Below are 16,746 nucleotides of genomic sequence, written 5' to 3' on the forward strand. Positions count from 1 at the left end.
GCTTCCACAAAGACAGCAAGGGCCCTTTTCTGCAGCATGCTAATGGTTTAGATATCGGCTGCTCAGGCTCAAAGCACTGTGAAGCAGGTGGTTGGGCATGACATGACTGCACTCCTCATACTTAAAGCGTGGAAGCTCTGCTTATCTACTTCCTCCCACCTTCTGGTGCCACTTTTGACACCTTTCAAGGGGAGGGGGGAACGGGTACCTGTTTTTGACAGGTACTCATCCCCACTTCTGGGAGACTGCCCTGTGGCAACGTCCCTTGGAAGTTGGGCCCCCCTTCTCCTTTCTCTGCCGCCGTGCCAGTTAGAAAGCGCAGCGTGGTTTGCGTATGTGCAGTAGGGAACCGGCTGTGAACCGGCTGTATTCCATTACCACGAATGTCGGCGGCAGCACCTGAGAGCCAATCCGAAAATCGCCTGGGGTGCTGACATTGCAGGATCCTTGGACAGGTAAGTGTCCTAATATTAAGTCAGCAGCTACAGTATGTGTAGCTGCTGACTTAAAAAAAAAAAAAAAAAATAGTGGGGGGGCTGGCGCTCTGCTTTAATAAGTGGGGAATAATAGATGGATTAAGAAGTAACCTTATGGTACCTACAATATAGCTTTGTTTTCAGTTTATCTGGAAGCAATAGATTTTTGCGGGTAGGTGGAGAAACCATTTAATGGCATCACTTATTGTTTATATGCATACAACCCCACGGAGTCTCACCTTCCACTACGATAGTGATACTCTGCTCTTTGCGTAGTCCCGGCACTGAGGGAACATTAGCTTCACACGTATAAACCCCCGAGTCAGAATATGACAATTCTTTCAATCTATATCTGCTAGCTTTGGAGAGAACAGCATCACCCTGCAGTTCAAGAGAGAACAAGTAGAATTCAGGACATGAAAAGCGAAACATCAAACAAGGCATATATGAGCACTGATGGAAATATTTGAATTTCCAACACAAAGTCAGCAGGACCCCAAGTAATTGTGTTTCACACGTTTATTCTAAAGACAGTGTCATACTGTATATTGCTGACGTTCAGGGGCTACACAGGGTGTCTTCCTCAAGGCAACATAGTGATGTAGGTCTAGCGTCACTAGGCTGTCTTGGAAAAGGGACCATGCGTGGCCCAGAAATATCATTATTCTTTGCCATACTATACATGATGCTGTCTTCACATTAAATGTACGAAAAACACTTACTCGAAGCACTGGTGACTTTGTTCCTTCTTGTCTGGTTCTGGCATGACATATCCCTTGCAATCACTTCAAGCATCATCAAACATCACTAATGGTTTGTTGGTCAAATTACACCTGAAAATTGATTGATCAGGGTAGTACATGGGGGCGCTTTTCCTTCAGAGCAGATTATTACATTCAGCATGGGACACTTTCATGGCCCAGAAGGTAGATTAGGGTGGTTAAAGGTCAAGGGCAGGGTGGCTGTGGGGTTAGTTTAGGGGTTTAACATCATGAAGGAGGTTAAGGTGTTAAAGTGAATCTGATCTAGCCTAAAAGGACAGCGGTGGGTAGTATACGGTGCCTAAAGTTGTGCCCATGTCAAGATTAAGTCTCACTTCTTCCTTGAACCTACTTTTTGTCATTCAAATAACAGAGCCTCTGTTGTCCATTGAACATCAACAATTGCTGAAATGAGTGAAAGTGGTTGGACTTGGTGCTGAGAAGAGGTAGAATTTAGCCCTAACATTAGGACTAGGTCTAACATCCAAGGGACTTTAGAGGGCCACAGTTGTCAATTTAATATTGAATACAGGTAGCTGCAGACACACCGCAAGGTCCCTGCACCTTGGTCAAGATTTACTTTAAAGCTGAACCTGAACAACTAAAGCTTAGAGTGTAAGCAAAGGAGATGGTTATAAAATAAGCCAATAAAGGTTAGATTTAGCTTAGGGCTTACATGTTGTGGGTGGAGATTCAGGTTAAGTACTTATTTTATTGGTTTAAAGGTTAGGGATTTAGGCACTGGGAGGGTTGGCGAAAATGGTTTTGAAGTAGATTTAAGCTGGCCATACACCTATAGATTATCTGCAGATTTTCTATGGTTAGATGGAAAAAGTGCAACAGATTTCTCCATGTTCGCTAAACTGTGTGGATGGAGGAATCTCCCACTTTTTCCATCTAACCATAGAAAATCTGCAGGTGTATGGCCAGCTTAAGGCACTGAAGGCCCCATGCACCAAAACTGAACATGCCACTACAGAGACAGCTCTACCTGGCTCCCTACTCTGTAACTAGGACCCCATACACGCTATTATATTTTCTGCAGATTTTTGTCTTCAGATTTACCAAAACCATGTAGTGCAAGGGCCTGCCTGATTGCATACAAAGGGTTGACCTCGTATTATATGGTTTTGGTAAATCTGAAGACAAAAATCTGCAGAAAATCTAATAGTGTGTATGGGGCCTAAGTCCTACTTCTGTCACCTAGTCACACTTCTAGTACAAATGTTGCAAATATTTATGTAAATCCTACAGTCATACAGATCCTGTGTCTAGATACTTCCCCAACTTCCCCAGAGACAATGCTTATCTAGTAACTTCACCTTCTTCCAAATGAGATCAGGATTTTCTGAACCATCACAAGAGCAGAACAATAGGACATCTTGCTTAAGTAAACTTTTAATTTCATTTTGTGATGGGATGACAGTCACAGGGTTTAGATCTGTGAAGAAAAGATGAAATAAAATAGAATGAATGGCAGGCCTAGATTGGCAACCTGACAGCAATGGCAACTTCTACAAAAGGCTGACGACTCTGAACTAGTGGAAAACATCTGCTTTAAAAGTGCTGAGACTTCTATGCGGGTGCAAAAGGTGAAGTTGTAAAACAGCCTGGCGTTACAGGTACTAACATACTAAATAAAATTCAAACCCTATGCACATAAATCTCCAACAACCTAACCTCCCAGGACCACAGTAAAAGGCAACAAGAGTAGACGGACACAAAACAAGTAGGCCTTATACAGGACACTTCCAAAACATGCTAAAGCCACCAACCATCTCCTACCTCACTTACCCTCTTCCTTCTCAACATAAAGACCAAAATAATAGTTCATACTTCTATGAACAACCTATAAGATTTCACTCTTTCATGCTGCTATGGTGTATTTGCAAGATACTGACTGTCAGAGAGTTGGTATATGCATAGAATATTTGGTGGGTAATGCCACAACTCTTCAATGCGCTGTATAAAGGTGCATACCCTACATCACTTTTTTCAACATCTTCCAGCTTAAGTACAAACTTTCTAAGAAACAAATTATAAAATGGAAGCAGATAATAAAGCTTTAGGGTCCCTTCACAATGATGAGTTTTTGATGCACTTTTGGTGTTCAAAAAACAGAACCAAAATACATGAAAAATGTATCCTTTTAAATTCTATGGAACTTATCACACCAATGCACTGGGATGTGGTGCTTTTTCAAAAGTACTGCATGCTGCATTTTTTGGCACATGTTCAAAAAGTCAACCTCCCCAATGAAATAAACAGAAAACGCACCAAATACGCATAAAAAAATGCACTGTGGTTGCATTTTTTAGTGCACTTTTTAAGTCACATGTCCATGTTTCACAGATGCATGACTGGAGTCAGGCAACCAGAAAATGGACCACAAATGCATCAAAAAATCATATGCGTTTTTTTTTTTTTAATGGAGCAGTGTGAAAGGATGTCTACTTACAGTGCACAAACAGTTCTAAGTTTCTGAACAGCTGAATATCAGGAGGGCTATCAAAATCCAGAGCTTCGCAGCGATAAGTCCCAGAGTCACTCCGAGATACATTCCGAATCACGTAAACTCCGTCGGAACCAGACTGTAATTCCTCCTCTACGTTATTCTAAAAGAGAGACAATGGTGCATTAAACACAGAAGTGTCTTAAAATGTTGTATGGTTCCTATGCCTACTCTTAGGGTTCAGTATTTTTTATAGTCGCTGACTCTAATAAACATGAAGATTAGAAGAGTTGAGGGCTATACTGTACAGGCAATTATAAGCTTTTGCTGCCGAGAAATTATGCCACTTGCACCTCATTAAGGGAGAGCCAGACAGAAGACCCAGCATGCATTGAAAAGCTGTTGATTTTGACTTTATCAATCATCCTACGAAAATCACTAGAGATTACTTGCTAGGAGTAGAAATTGATCACAAACCAGACGGAACACATGGTTCCTAATGGAGTAAGTACACAAGTAAACAAATATGGCTACTATCTCAATTTATAACTAAGGATGATCCCAATTTTGGTCCAAACTTGGGTTCAGACTGAACCCGGAAGAAATCTGTCACTCCCACCCACTGCCGCCCAATCAACTGACCTGGGCATTCCTCCCCTTGCAGCTGTACATACACAAAAGAGCAAGGATGCCCGTGGCATCATTAACCTAATATGGCCACAAAGCCATATTAGGTCAATTACATTGACCTAATGTGGCCATATTAAGTTAAAGGAGAAGTATAACTAAAACTCGTTTGGCTGTACTTCTCCTGTGGATCACAGGAGTGCAGTTCGTTTTTCACTCCTGTGACCCATTTTCAGCAGAGAGCGGGCTGAAATCCGCTCTGCTGATGTCACAGAATCGGTCCAGGCTCAGCGTCATCTCGAATACTGAGTCGGGATCCACCAGATACCTGACTCAGCCTCTCAGTGAGCTGCTGAGAGCCTGAGCCGGCCGCTCCCATCCCTCCACAGTCCCGTGCTCCAGTGAACATGGAGCAGCAGAACAGACAGCTGTGACTGACAGTCAGCAGCTCTCTGCTCACGGAGCTGTGAGAACCGAGCGATTAGTGGTGTTTAATCGCTCGGTTCTCAGTATCAGAGGTGCCGGGGACAAATGCTGCATCCACCTAGGTAAGTATGACTAAAAAAAAAAAAAAAAAAGATGGAAACCCATACTTCTATACTTCTCTTTCACTGATGACAAGCATCCACGCCCCTTTGTGTACATACAGCTGCAAGGCAGGGAATGCCCTGGCAGAAAATGATTGGATGGCAGTAGAGAATATTTCCTTCCAGGCTCAGTGCAAAGCCAAGTTCGGACCAAACCCAAGTTTTGCAACTTGCAAAACCTGTAACTATTTATAACCAGCTTTTAGAGCAAGTAGCACATTATAGGATAAGTTCACCTTTATAAAAAAAATAAAAATAAATGCACATATTTTGTAGCAATTAGTGGATTTTACTATGTATCAATTAGGATTTAATGTTATGGACAATACGGAGCTGCCGGCTTCTTTTCCTTGGATGGATATTTCATTTTACACTCTAAATATGGATGTAACTTGTTCCTAAAGGTGAAACTTTCTCCTGTGTCACTTTAACCGAATATTAGGACTACTGTATTTGTCTGCATATTACATTGTGCAATACCTAACTGGACAGAAAGCAAAAACCTCCACTGTGGTGAACATTCTAGATTAGAATCTGTAATTCTGCCCTAACAGTGGCCAAAAGTCAATTCATAAAACTATAGCAAAGAAAACATTGCTTGCAATCAGATCAAGCATTTGATTTTCAAAGTGCATGTTGGGAAAAAAAATATGAGTCATTGCATTCATTGGTTGTTGTGGGCTATAACCTTTTTTTTTTATTTTAATAAATCCTATGACACCACATACATACTGTATACAAGATTATTCAAAATACCTTCACTTCCTGCATAAGGTAGGTAGGAGGGGGATTCCCATCACCTTCGCAGCGTAGGGTTACTGTGTCGCCCTCCTTAATGGGACCCGCTGGTAACACCGTAAAAGTTACATCTTCAGTGTAATCTGATTAAAAAATAAACATTAGGATGAGAACTGATGAGAGCATCTGTCTCATAACCACAGGGAATACAGCAAAGGAGATTAATGGGGTATGAGGATGAAATTTCTTCAAGTTTAAAGATAAAGTTCTTCAACCAATTAGGGACGCCAAGTGCATGTAACACTTGGTCCTGTTCGGATCTGTCCAGCCGTTGCCAAGTAATGTTGTCAGATAGCATGAACCCTCCCCCCACCCCCCCAGACATATTTGTGAGTGACAGCACTGGTTTCTGGCAGCAGGGGCCACTCTGAAGACTAGTCTGCGGGGCCGTGTGCTTATCTGCTGCTGCTTGTAAGTATGCAGCCCTGGCAGATGGATCACACAGTCACGCTGGGTTTAGGGATCTTTCAGTTAAATGAATGAACAGGCAGCAGCACTGTGGGGTTTCATACATGGTACTGGCCTGACAGAGCTAATAGTTCTATTTCTGCTGGTTCCCCTTTCTTGTACAGTGCTCCCATTTCTTTACTGCACAGTCCTCCTTTAAATCTTAGTGCAACCCTCCTCCCAGTCCTCTAGTGTACCCTCTTCTCTGCTAGGTTCTTCTTTAGGCCTTATGCATACTGAGCATCAAAATCCCACTTTTAAGAGCACTTGAATATTTTTTTTTTCTGCCTCTAATTGCCCCCCATGATGGCCATTGTGGTTGATTTACTAAAACTTGAGTGTGCAAAATCTGTTGCAGCTGTGCATGGTAGCCAATCAGATTCCAACTTGTTCAGTTAAAGTATGACTAAAGGCAAAACTTTTTTAAAGTTTTGGATAGAGTGGAGAGGGATTAGAACCAGGAGTGCTGTGTCCCCCTGCAGGACGCCAGACTCATACGTTTGTATGAGTTTTTTTTCCAAGCCACATGATTAGAGCCTAAGGCTCTAATTGGCTTGAAAAAAGTTGGGCTCCCACCCAACTTCCCACCCAACTTAATATTTGCTATTGTCCTCCGGCTTCTCCTCACGACAGGAGGTAGATCGGGTTGGTCAGGAGGAGTGAGTGCCGAGGGGACCGTCACCGTGGAGGGGCTGAGTGCCGAGGGGACCGTCACCGTGGAGGGGCTGAGTGCCGAGGGGACCGTCACCGTGGAGGGGCTGAGTGCCGAGGGGACCGTCACCGTGGAGGGGCTGAGTGCCGAGGGGACCGTCACCGTGGAGAGGCTGAGTGCGGGGGACAGTCATTGTGGAGGGGCTGAGTGTGGGGGGTGTTTGTTTGCCACCCCCCAAAAAAAAGTTTAGCACCAGCCATTACTGATTAGAACACTTGTCAGTTTGTACTGCTGTCTGTGCCCCCATTAGGGAGATTCACCCTCTTTATTTGTCCCTTTTACTATTATCATTGAAAGTAAAAGTTAAAGAAGATCCCAAATTTTGGGTTGTCCCCAGAAAAGTAATAGAGGGAAATTCTTCCAATGGGGACACTAGTTCTAGTGACCTGGGGGGTCCCAAGGGATTCCCTTTATTTTCAGGGATTTTTTCTCACTTCCTGTTTTGGCTTATGGGACAGAAAGTGGTGTTAAATCTCTGCAATAGAATACGCATGGCAGAAAAAAAATCTGACAAGGGTTATAACCCTCCCTTAGTCTATCCAAAATGAAAAAAAAAAAAGATTTTGCACTGTTCAGTTTTAGTAAATCAACCCTTGTTTGCCCTTGCACCCATAGGCATTTACAGGCACTTAGAGGTAGAAAGGAAATGCATCACATTCAAGAGAGGAGTATTTCAGCAGGAAAAAACGCCAAACATGCCTAAAAGTGTGTAAACGCATGCAAATAGTCTGGCCTATGAAATGAATGACCGCTTAAACACTTGATGTGCCTAAATGTGTTTGTAAAATGCAGGTTTAGGCATGTTTCTAATGCTACTTTCTCACCTATTACTGCCCTATTGATACGTTTTATAGCTATTCATAGTTTTGATGTGTTCCCTGAAGAAGGAAAATGATCTACAGAAGGAAACCTGCACGGTCAAAGGAAAGCACAGGGGTCTTTCCTGAGGCTGCCCTTATATTCATGCATGAGACAGGAGAGATGAAATTACCGTGTACATGGGAATTATGGTGAAGCACGCTTGTGCTAGCCTTGCCATTTCCCTATGCCGCTCAGCTGTGCATCATCTTCAGATAGAATGTCTCCCATCACAGCTGGTGTACCCAACATGTTATTTTATTTCAAGGTAGTAAAGGGGTGAAGAGCATAAGCCTGGCCTGAACCCAAGGCGAAATTTATACTTCCTGCCGCACTAAGCCACGGTCTGTTGGCTAGCCTTACTATCAATGTAACTAGATCCCTCATCATAGACATATCAAGTCTGAGGGCAAATAAGTACATACTATGCTATTCCGGCAAGGATAATGTGACTATACAATGGCACCATACATCAGGTTCTATCGTCCATGGTGCAAAGCAGAGGCCCAGATCTAGACCACTTTGGCTGGCTATACGTTATAAACTTTTCTTGTACAATGTTCCTTTAGATTTACCAAAACCATACTATATGAGGTCAAACCTAAATATTTTCAATTTGTATGTAATCAGGCAAGCCCTTGCACTACATAGTTGAAATTAAATCTAAAGGAAACCAAATAAGAAAATTGTTTAATGTAAAAATCTTGTTGTTTAAATCTTCCACATTTGGTGTTTTTGGAAAAAACATAATCCCTTGGCTATCCGATTGATAGATCGAGTGGTGTATTACCAACTTCATGATGACTACAATAGAAGAAATATCAAGTCCTCAGTAACTCACAGTGTAAATTCAGTTTAAACTTCTTTGACTCCATCTGACTGGTTCCACCCCCTGGTAATGGAAACACAACTTTGCAGGAGAACATAGCATCAGCGTCTTTTTTTTGGGGTTTCAGAAAGAGCGTACTGGACACGGTGTACAAGCCAGAAGACTCAGTCGTTGTGCGGGCAGTAGCATAAAATCCTGCAAGTAGAAGTAATTGTTTTAATGATTTATTTCATTTCCTAATCTCTCTAATAGAGCACACTCTACCAATTTAGTGTGAGTAGGGATGAGCAGATATGCCTGGGATTGGTGCACCAAAGGTTGCACGAACATTGCTCATAGTTTTAGGTTTACAAACTTTGGATCCAAACCAACCGAAGTCTATGGAGGAAGGACTTGTTATTGAATTCTGGCCATTTGTAAGGATAATAAGCAAGCTATTGTCAAACAAAGGAAATGGAGGCCCAAGATTATTATGGCAGACATATACATATACCAATGTCAATTAGGGGGGAAAAAAAAGTTTTCTGCCTATATAGAACGGTTAGATTTCTGTAACATTCCTAATACACACTGACAATACGATTCTGCTGTGAGCCCACCCATTTGTAAAAGAAGCAAAAGGCTACGCACTGCATTATGAGTGCTCCTTTCTGAGTGCAAACTTGGAAAGTTTTTGGCCAAAAGTTCTCGATTTGCAAATTTCACAAACATGGGGATTTGCAGTGAACCCATAGTAGAGGCAAACCCGAACTTCATCCCTACTTATGAGCCTTTGAAGCAGTAGTTTTTCCAAAATGGAAATTGAGGGTAATGTTTTTGTTTGTTTGTTATAATTTGTACTAGCCCATGATATTGTCACTTTACAGTGTGGATAGTTTGGCCCACAGGTAAATGAGGAGAAAAAAATTATTCAGGTATGTGATATAAAGAAGGAATTTGTATAAGGAATGCCATCATTAATATATTTTTGTACAACAGTAGTCTTTTAACCACTTCAATACCGGGCCTTTTCTGGCACTCCTCTCCTACATGTAAAAATCATCATTTTTTTGCTAGAAAATTACTCAGAACCCCCAAACAATAAATATATATATATATATATATATATATATATATATATATATATATATATATATATATATATATATATATATATTTTTTTTTTTAGCAGACACCCTAGGGAATAAAATGGCGGTCATTGCAACTTTTTATCTCACACGGTATTTGTGCAACAATTTTTCAAACGCGTTTTTTTGGGAAAAAAACTGTTTCATGATTTTAAAAATAACAAAACAGCAAGTTAGCCCAATTTTTTTGTATAATGTGAGAGATGATGGTATGCTGAGTAAATAGATACCCAACATGTCACACTTTAAAATTGCGGACAGTCATGGAATGACGCCAAACTTCGGTACTTAAAAATCTCCATAGGCGACACTTTAAACATGTAACCTGTAAGAAATTTTACAGTTACAGAGGAGATCTAGTACTAGAATTGTTGCTCGTGCTCTAACGCACGCGGCGATACCTCACATGTGTGGTTTGAACAGCATTTACATATGTGGGCGGGACTTACGTGTGCGTTCACTTCTGAGCGCGAGCTACTGGGATAGGGCATTTTAAATTATTTTATTTATTTATTTTTTTTTTACACACTTTCTTTTACATTTTTTTTATCACTTTTATTCCTATTACAAAGAATGTAAACATCCCTTGTAATAGGAATCGTTTGTGACAGGTCCTCTTTATGGAGAGATGCGGGGTCAATAAGACCCCACATCTCTCCTCCAGGCTGGAAAGCATGAGATCGGGAAAAAAAAATCCACGATCTCATGCTTACCAGCCGCGATTGTGGCTTTGTTTACATCCACGACCCAGATGTGAGGTCATAACGTCGCGCCCGGGCCTCAGACAGTCATAGAGATGACTGGTGACCATCTGGTCAAATCTCTATGGTCGTCATCCGTTGGTGGATGATTCTTTTTCCATGTCCCCAATGGCACGGGAGAGCCCGGAGAAGCACTGGATGGTAGCGGGAGGGGGGCTGTCCCCTCCTGTCATCTGTAAGAACAATCAAGCGGCGGAACCGCACAGAATCACCGGCTAAAAACAAGGATTTCTGAATGATGCCTGTAGCTGAAGGCATCATTCAGATATTCCCACTGAAAGTCAAAGACGTTATATGACGTCTTTGGTCAGGAAGTGGTTAAAGAAAAAAAGAAAAACTGTTTCTTACAACCAGTTTTAATGTTTAGTTCATTTTTGGGAAGGTGATTATATTCAATGAGAAGTGTTTCTTGTGCTGGTGGCTGCTGTCTTTGTTGAAATCTCCAGTCCTCTTCCTTCCCATACCCCCACAGTGGTAATCTTTTGGTGCTGTGGGTTTTTATTCAACTGGTGGACCTGCCACAGGCACTTGGCAGGAGTGCCAAATATGCCCCCCTCCCATTCATTAAAAGCTGTGTTATAGTTTTCATCAATGAAAAGTACTCTATGAATGGAGGCAGTAGACCTTTCATTCATCCGCCCTTCCTCTATTTATAGAGTGCCTTTCATAGTACTTAAAACCAGTTATTCTGGTGATCTATTATAAACACTATTTTTGTTGCCCATGTAAATGATTAGGATTCCATCCTTAGGTCTTCTAGTGTAGTATAGAAGAATGAAAAGTAGAACCAAATTGCTTGCTATGGGTAGCAAGAACATTGTTTTCTTTGAGATACATTCAGAATGTGAATCGAAGAATTAACATTTATGAAGCCTCCCGACACCAAGGATGAGATCATGTAACTAGAAAATCTTATCCTTTCCTTACACAATCAACATTTACCATTCCACTGTAATTAGTTAAGATGTTGGGGCTACCTGTTTGTATAAAAATGATGGGGGATTTGAAGAAGTGGGCAATCTATGAAACATCTTTAACATTGCAGAACAGGCCAGTTGAATGTGACTATGTCTAACTACTACCATATTAGTTATACCTTAACGTGGAGAACCTTCACAGACACTTCAAATACATTTGAATCCAGACTAGATGGAATATCAATACTATAAAATCATATTTTTTTCCACCAAATCTGGGTCTCCATCTGGTTCATACCTGATCCCTTTTCAGTTCCTAGAGTCAGAGGAACCTGGTTTCTGTACCACTCAATGGTTGGAGCTGGATAGGAGTTCCGGCTGACGCAGGTTGCAACCTTAAGAAAAAAATTGTGCATACGGGTAAGTTATACTAAGCTAGTGACCACCCCTCAGTTGAGAGAAAACACAATTTATAGACAGGTTTTCAGGTTATTGCTAAAGCCTTGTATGTATAAGCTTTGGCTTGTGTAAGAGCAGTGAAGGCAGGAAACATTTGGAAAGAAAAAAATAATTTTAAGGACTCGTTAACTACTTTGATCTGAATTCCACATTCACGGGTGGTGAGGCGGTAGTGAAGCAAAGCCTTCCAGCTTCGGCATGTGTACACCCTCTGCCGCTTTAACCACCCCCCCAAATGCTAGTGTGAATGAGCCCTAAAGCAGTCTTCATTTCCAGTTCAGGGGTTTGTGCACTCAATCTGTGTCCCCAAAATGAAACTAACGTTTGATTTATTAGCTTCAAGAAAGCAGTTCCTTAAAAATTAGCAAATGCTTTGTATAAAGCTTATGCTCCTTTACAAGCTGAAGCCCTAGCAGAGGTCTTTTAGTACAAAAAGAAACAATTGTAGTGCACAACTAAATGCATCGCAGCTCTGAAATATAATGTCTATAAATGTGTGAGATCCAGGAAGCCAGAAGAAGTCTAAAACTGAGCATAAAGAACAATAGATAATGAACATTTTAACAAATACCTCTGACTCCTCATCCTCTGTGACTGATAATAGTTGTGAATTTACTGTAAGCTCTGGTGATGCCGGGGACACTGGGAAGAGAAAATAAATAATTCTACTAGTAAAAATGGCCCATATCACAAAGGGGTTATGCACAGGATTGTTTTTTTGCATACAACGTAAATTGCAGGTGTATCTCTGCGGCTGTGCTACATATCTGCTGCAAAAAGCCAACCATAGTAATGAAGGCTACATGCAGGTTTTTGCCACTACTGGAATACACACATGCCTGCTTAAAGCTGGCATGGAAGCATCCATGTGCAAAAAGCCAAATAGGAAACTTAAGTGTGAGATCAAAGTGGAAAAGCCTGAAAACTTCTAAAAAACTGGTACTCTCTGCATCGGACAGGTAAAACAGATTACATATATGTTTTTCACGTTTATGTTTGGAGGTAAACTTTAAAAGGTATGTATGGGCAGAAAAAATATCTGGTACATTCCCTCCAATACATGAACATTTCTAAAAAAAAAAAAAGAGAGATAGCCCAGCCAGAATGGTTAGCATTTAAATGCGTCCCCAGCTTGATTCATCCAGGCCACACCTCCAACGTGTTTTGCCCTGGAGCTTTATTATGGAGGAACCTCCATGATTAGGCAGCCAGACTATCTCTTCCTATTTCTACAGTGTGTGCTTTGGGTCTGGACAAACCTTTTCCCAGCCTGCACCCTCACTAGTCATTGGACCGTATCAGCCTGAGCGGGGGCCCCCCAAGCATTTTTCAAAGCACCCTCAGCTTGATATATCCAGACCACGCCTCAACGTGTTTTGCCCCTGGGCTTAATTATGGAGGAACTACCATGATTAAGCGGCCAGACTATCTCTTTCAATTTCTAGTGTGCTTTGGATCTGGATGAACCTTTCCCCAGCCTGCACCCACACTAGTCATCGGACCTTATCAGCTTGAGCAGGGGCCCCAAGCATTTATCATGGATAACATTTCTAAAAAGGTTTATAGCTGTAAACAAAAAAAAAAAAGTCCAAAAAATGTACAGGCAGTAACATATGTCCATACTCACCATAGACTTTCAGCTCAGTGCTGCCCTCACCATTCCCCTCACCGACAGAGGTCACCTTGCAGAAGAATGTGCTCTCATCTTTGACACGGCTATCTGTGATCACCAGGCTGTTGTCACTTTTAACTGCGGCTCGGTCAGTAAAGACTGTTCCTTGGTCCACCGATGTGCGTCCTTCATTATAAGTAGCGATACGGACTCGAGTCCCTTCCTGATTTATCTGTGTATGTCCAGAAGAAAAAAATAATATAGGAGACAGTCTAAAACAGACACGTAAAGAGAATTTATCAAGGATCCACACTGGGGAGTATTTGTAGTATTTAAGGAACTATATAGTTACATTTTGTTAGGCTTAGGCTGGCTGTACTCGGTTCAAATCTCAGCCAGTTCACCAGGAACCAGCCGACATTCAAACTGTTAATAGGCAGAATGAATGTACCAAGTTGACTGATTAATCAACTTGGGCACAACCAGCATTCCAGATGCTCTTACGATTATTGGTATCGACTGCTATAGCCGCTAGCGATAATTACTGGTCTTCCCCCAGCGGGGGCGGTTTCCCCCACCCCTGGCAGACAATAGCTCAGCAGGAGGGATTCCCTTGTCAGCACTGTCCGTGGTTGTAGGAAAGAAATTTGCACCGTGCATGGCCTAACACATACTGTTTCATATTGTAATGATAAAGTTTTATGTACAAATTTGTGGGTGTGCAAATTTACAGAGCATGGCACCAATAATTAGGTTGTAACAATTTGCAGGGGCACCCTTAAGGCTGGATTCACACCTATGCATTTTTAGTGCTTTTTGCATTTTGCAGATTTGCACTACAGTCCATTTAGCATGGTTTCCTATGGAACACGTTCTGTAATGCAAATCTGCAAAATACTAAAAGCACTAAAAAATGCATAGGTGTGAATCCAGCCTAAAGGATGAGCTACTTAAAAGGTCTCTTGTAAGAAAATATGATCTTTAGTTATCATAAGGTAACAAAAGACCATCATTTCCTACAAGAGACTCTGAAGCATCTCCTCCCTTATGGATTCCTCCGCACACCCCCACGACCTATTTTGTGGGGGCCAAGCTCCTTAATCATGGCTGTACTAGGATCCCACCGCATGCAGCATGAGATTCTCCAGAAAAGCCTCTACAAAGATTAAATGCAATTCTCTACATGCTCAAGATACAGGTTGCTTGACCCCTGTCATGTTTTCTTTCAACCTTCCAAATAGGAGTATCTACATACTCAATATCATTCTGATAATCCAGCCTAGAATCTTTACTTGTCACATCTATAGCACACTTACAAGATCCTCTCCTGGGGCTTTTTTCTCACCTTTCTTCTGCCCAAGCACCTCTTTACCTCCAAACATCTCCAGACCTACAACTGCTTTAAATCACATAATAAGCCATATATGGTGCTTTTGCCAAAAGTCTACTGACTTACTGACTGCTCTAACATTTGGTTTACAGTGGTATCTTAACCTGTAGTCAGTCAGCATCTTAGGAAATCTTGTCATGACCCGGGTCTGAACCTACAACCTCTGATGTGTCTGGTGTCTGTTTTTGCTGAGCCACCCGAGATGGTGAACAGCACCCTGTCTGATCCATTGGACAATATTGCCTTGTGCCTTGTTTCTGCTAAACCTTGAACTTCTTGCTTCTCCCATGATGTTCCTATTTAAGGCATGCCTTTGCACTTCCTGTTTGCCAGATTATTAAGCTCTCTCCAGCCAATATCTCACTCTTGTCACTCCTGCTACCGTCCGTATCTCCGCTACCACTTGTTACAGACCTTTAGCTTGTTCCTCGATTACACTTCTGCTTACTCCCAACCTGCAACTGCTTGTTACTATTCTTTGGCTTGTTTTCTGACTACACTTTTACTTGATCCCTACCTGTTATATCTGCTACTGGTTGGTCGGTAAGTTGAGCTGGGAACATTCTTTGGTTTGTTTTGCATGCATTGCCCTTCCATGTGCTCCTTGCTGTGAAGGCCACTTATAGGTGGGGGGCAGTGGCCATTTGCTTGTACTGTTGGAATACTGGTGAGGGGACGCATTGGACACCTTTGCTGCCATTGTGTTAAAGGCTGGTGTGTCCAGTGTGCCCCTGTGCCTTTAAAAAGGGGTGGGCTCCCTCCAGGCTTACCTGCCCTCTATCTGTACATTATTATGCATGTGCTTCTACTATGGAGGCTCTCAAAAATTTGTAGAGTTGCAGATAATACTGGGGTGCCGTGAAGTGGCTCTGCAGCTTACACGTGTGTATGGAAACTGAACCCCTGTTTTTAAACGCAAACTGTTAGACAGGATGAATCGGTTGGTTGCAGGCTGGTTAGTAAATTGAGCTGGGAATTTCCTTTGGTTTTGTTTGACATGCACTGCCCTTCCATGTGCTCCTTGCTGTAAAGGCCAGTTTAAGGTGGGGCAGTGGCCATTTGTTTATATCTGCTACTTGACCCTGGCCTGCTCACCTCCTGGTGGGGCGATGCTGAGGATCGCGATCTGGTACTAACACACAGCAAAACATATCTCCATCATCAGAAGCTCTTGTGAGCCACAGTTAGCACTTAGACTCCTCACCTTGGGTGAGCCTGTGCCATCCGCCGGGGTGACCTGCTGCTGCACTTATCCAGCTGGCCGGTGGGAGCCTCACTACGGCTATAGTTACTGGCCTCCGGGCCTGACCCCTGACTGCGACAAGTCTGAGCCAATGTTCTGCCAACTCCTGATTCTGTTCCTGTTCACCTTGCAGTTTGAAGATTCCCTGCTCATCTTTGCATATTTCATCTACTACTGTTGCTTTTTTCATAATGTAAAATAAACCCAAACATTCTAACAGGGAGCTTGGGATAATGACCACAACTTGTCTGCAGACTCAGGATGAGGGATGAACTTGGGTTCGATCCAAACCCATGTTTAGCTGAACCTGAAAGGAAGTTGGCCTTGCTGATTATATCAGCTGTGACCAGGGTATTCCTGATCCCACAGCCATATGGCCATATGAGGTCAATGATGTCATCAGCATCCTGCCTCTTTGTGTACGTGCAACTACAGGACTGGGAATGCCCCATTTGCAGCTGACTGAGCTGAGGTTTGGCAAAACATGGATTTGAGCCACACGAAAACTCATCCTTACTCAGGAATGCAAGCACAGGTATCTCACCAATAATTTTAAAAAAGCTGTTTGGTAGATGCGGGAGAATGAAACCACCTAACACTGAAAAATATTTGTTTTTGGCATACAACCCTTTTAATATGTTTGTCACACCAGCGACTTTGAGCAGTTTCAGTACACAATCTCTTTTGAAC

At 42.2% G+C, this 16,746-nt stretch overlaps 1 protein-coding gene across 1 annotated transcript in view; it reads right to left on the reverse strand.

Moving 5' to 3' along the window:
• BCAM (basal cell adhesion molecule (Lutheran blood group)) overlaps window positions 1–16,746 on the reverse strand; it is a 136,935-nt gene that overhangs the window by 41,276 nt on the left and 78,913 nt on the right. Inside the window, exons 3-10 of the mRNA XM_073602131.1 lie at window positions 13,439–13,655; window positions 12,383–12,453; window positions 11,651–11,747; window positions 8,560–8,742; window positions 5,660–5,784; window positions 3,696–3,852; window positions 2,560–2,678; window positions 716–857 (exon numbers count right to left, since the gene is read on the reverse strand). Of these exons, the coding sequence (XP_073458232.1) occupies window positions 716–857; window positions 2,560–2,678; window positions 3,696–3,852; window positions 5,660–5,784; window positions 8,560–8,742; window positions 11,651–11,747; window positions 12,383–12,453; window positions 13,439–13,655 (1,111 nt within the window). The remainder of the gene's footprint in view (window positions 1–715; window positions 858–2,559; window positions 2,679–3,695; window positions 3,853–5,659; window positions 5,785–8,559; window positions 8,743–11,650; window positions 11,748–12,382; window positions 12,454–13,438; window positions 13,656–16,746) is intronic.

This window comes from Aquarana catesbeiana, linkage group LG10 (genome assembly GCF_042186555.1).
Source record: "Aquarana catesbeiana isolate 2022-GZ linkage group LG10, ASM4218655v1, whole genome shotgun sequence".
Lineage (NCBI taxonomy): Eukaryota > Metazoa > Chordata > Amphibia > Anura > Ranidae > Aquarana > Aquarana catesbeiana.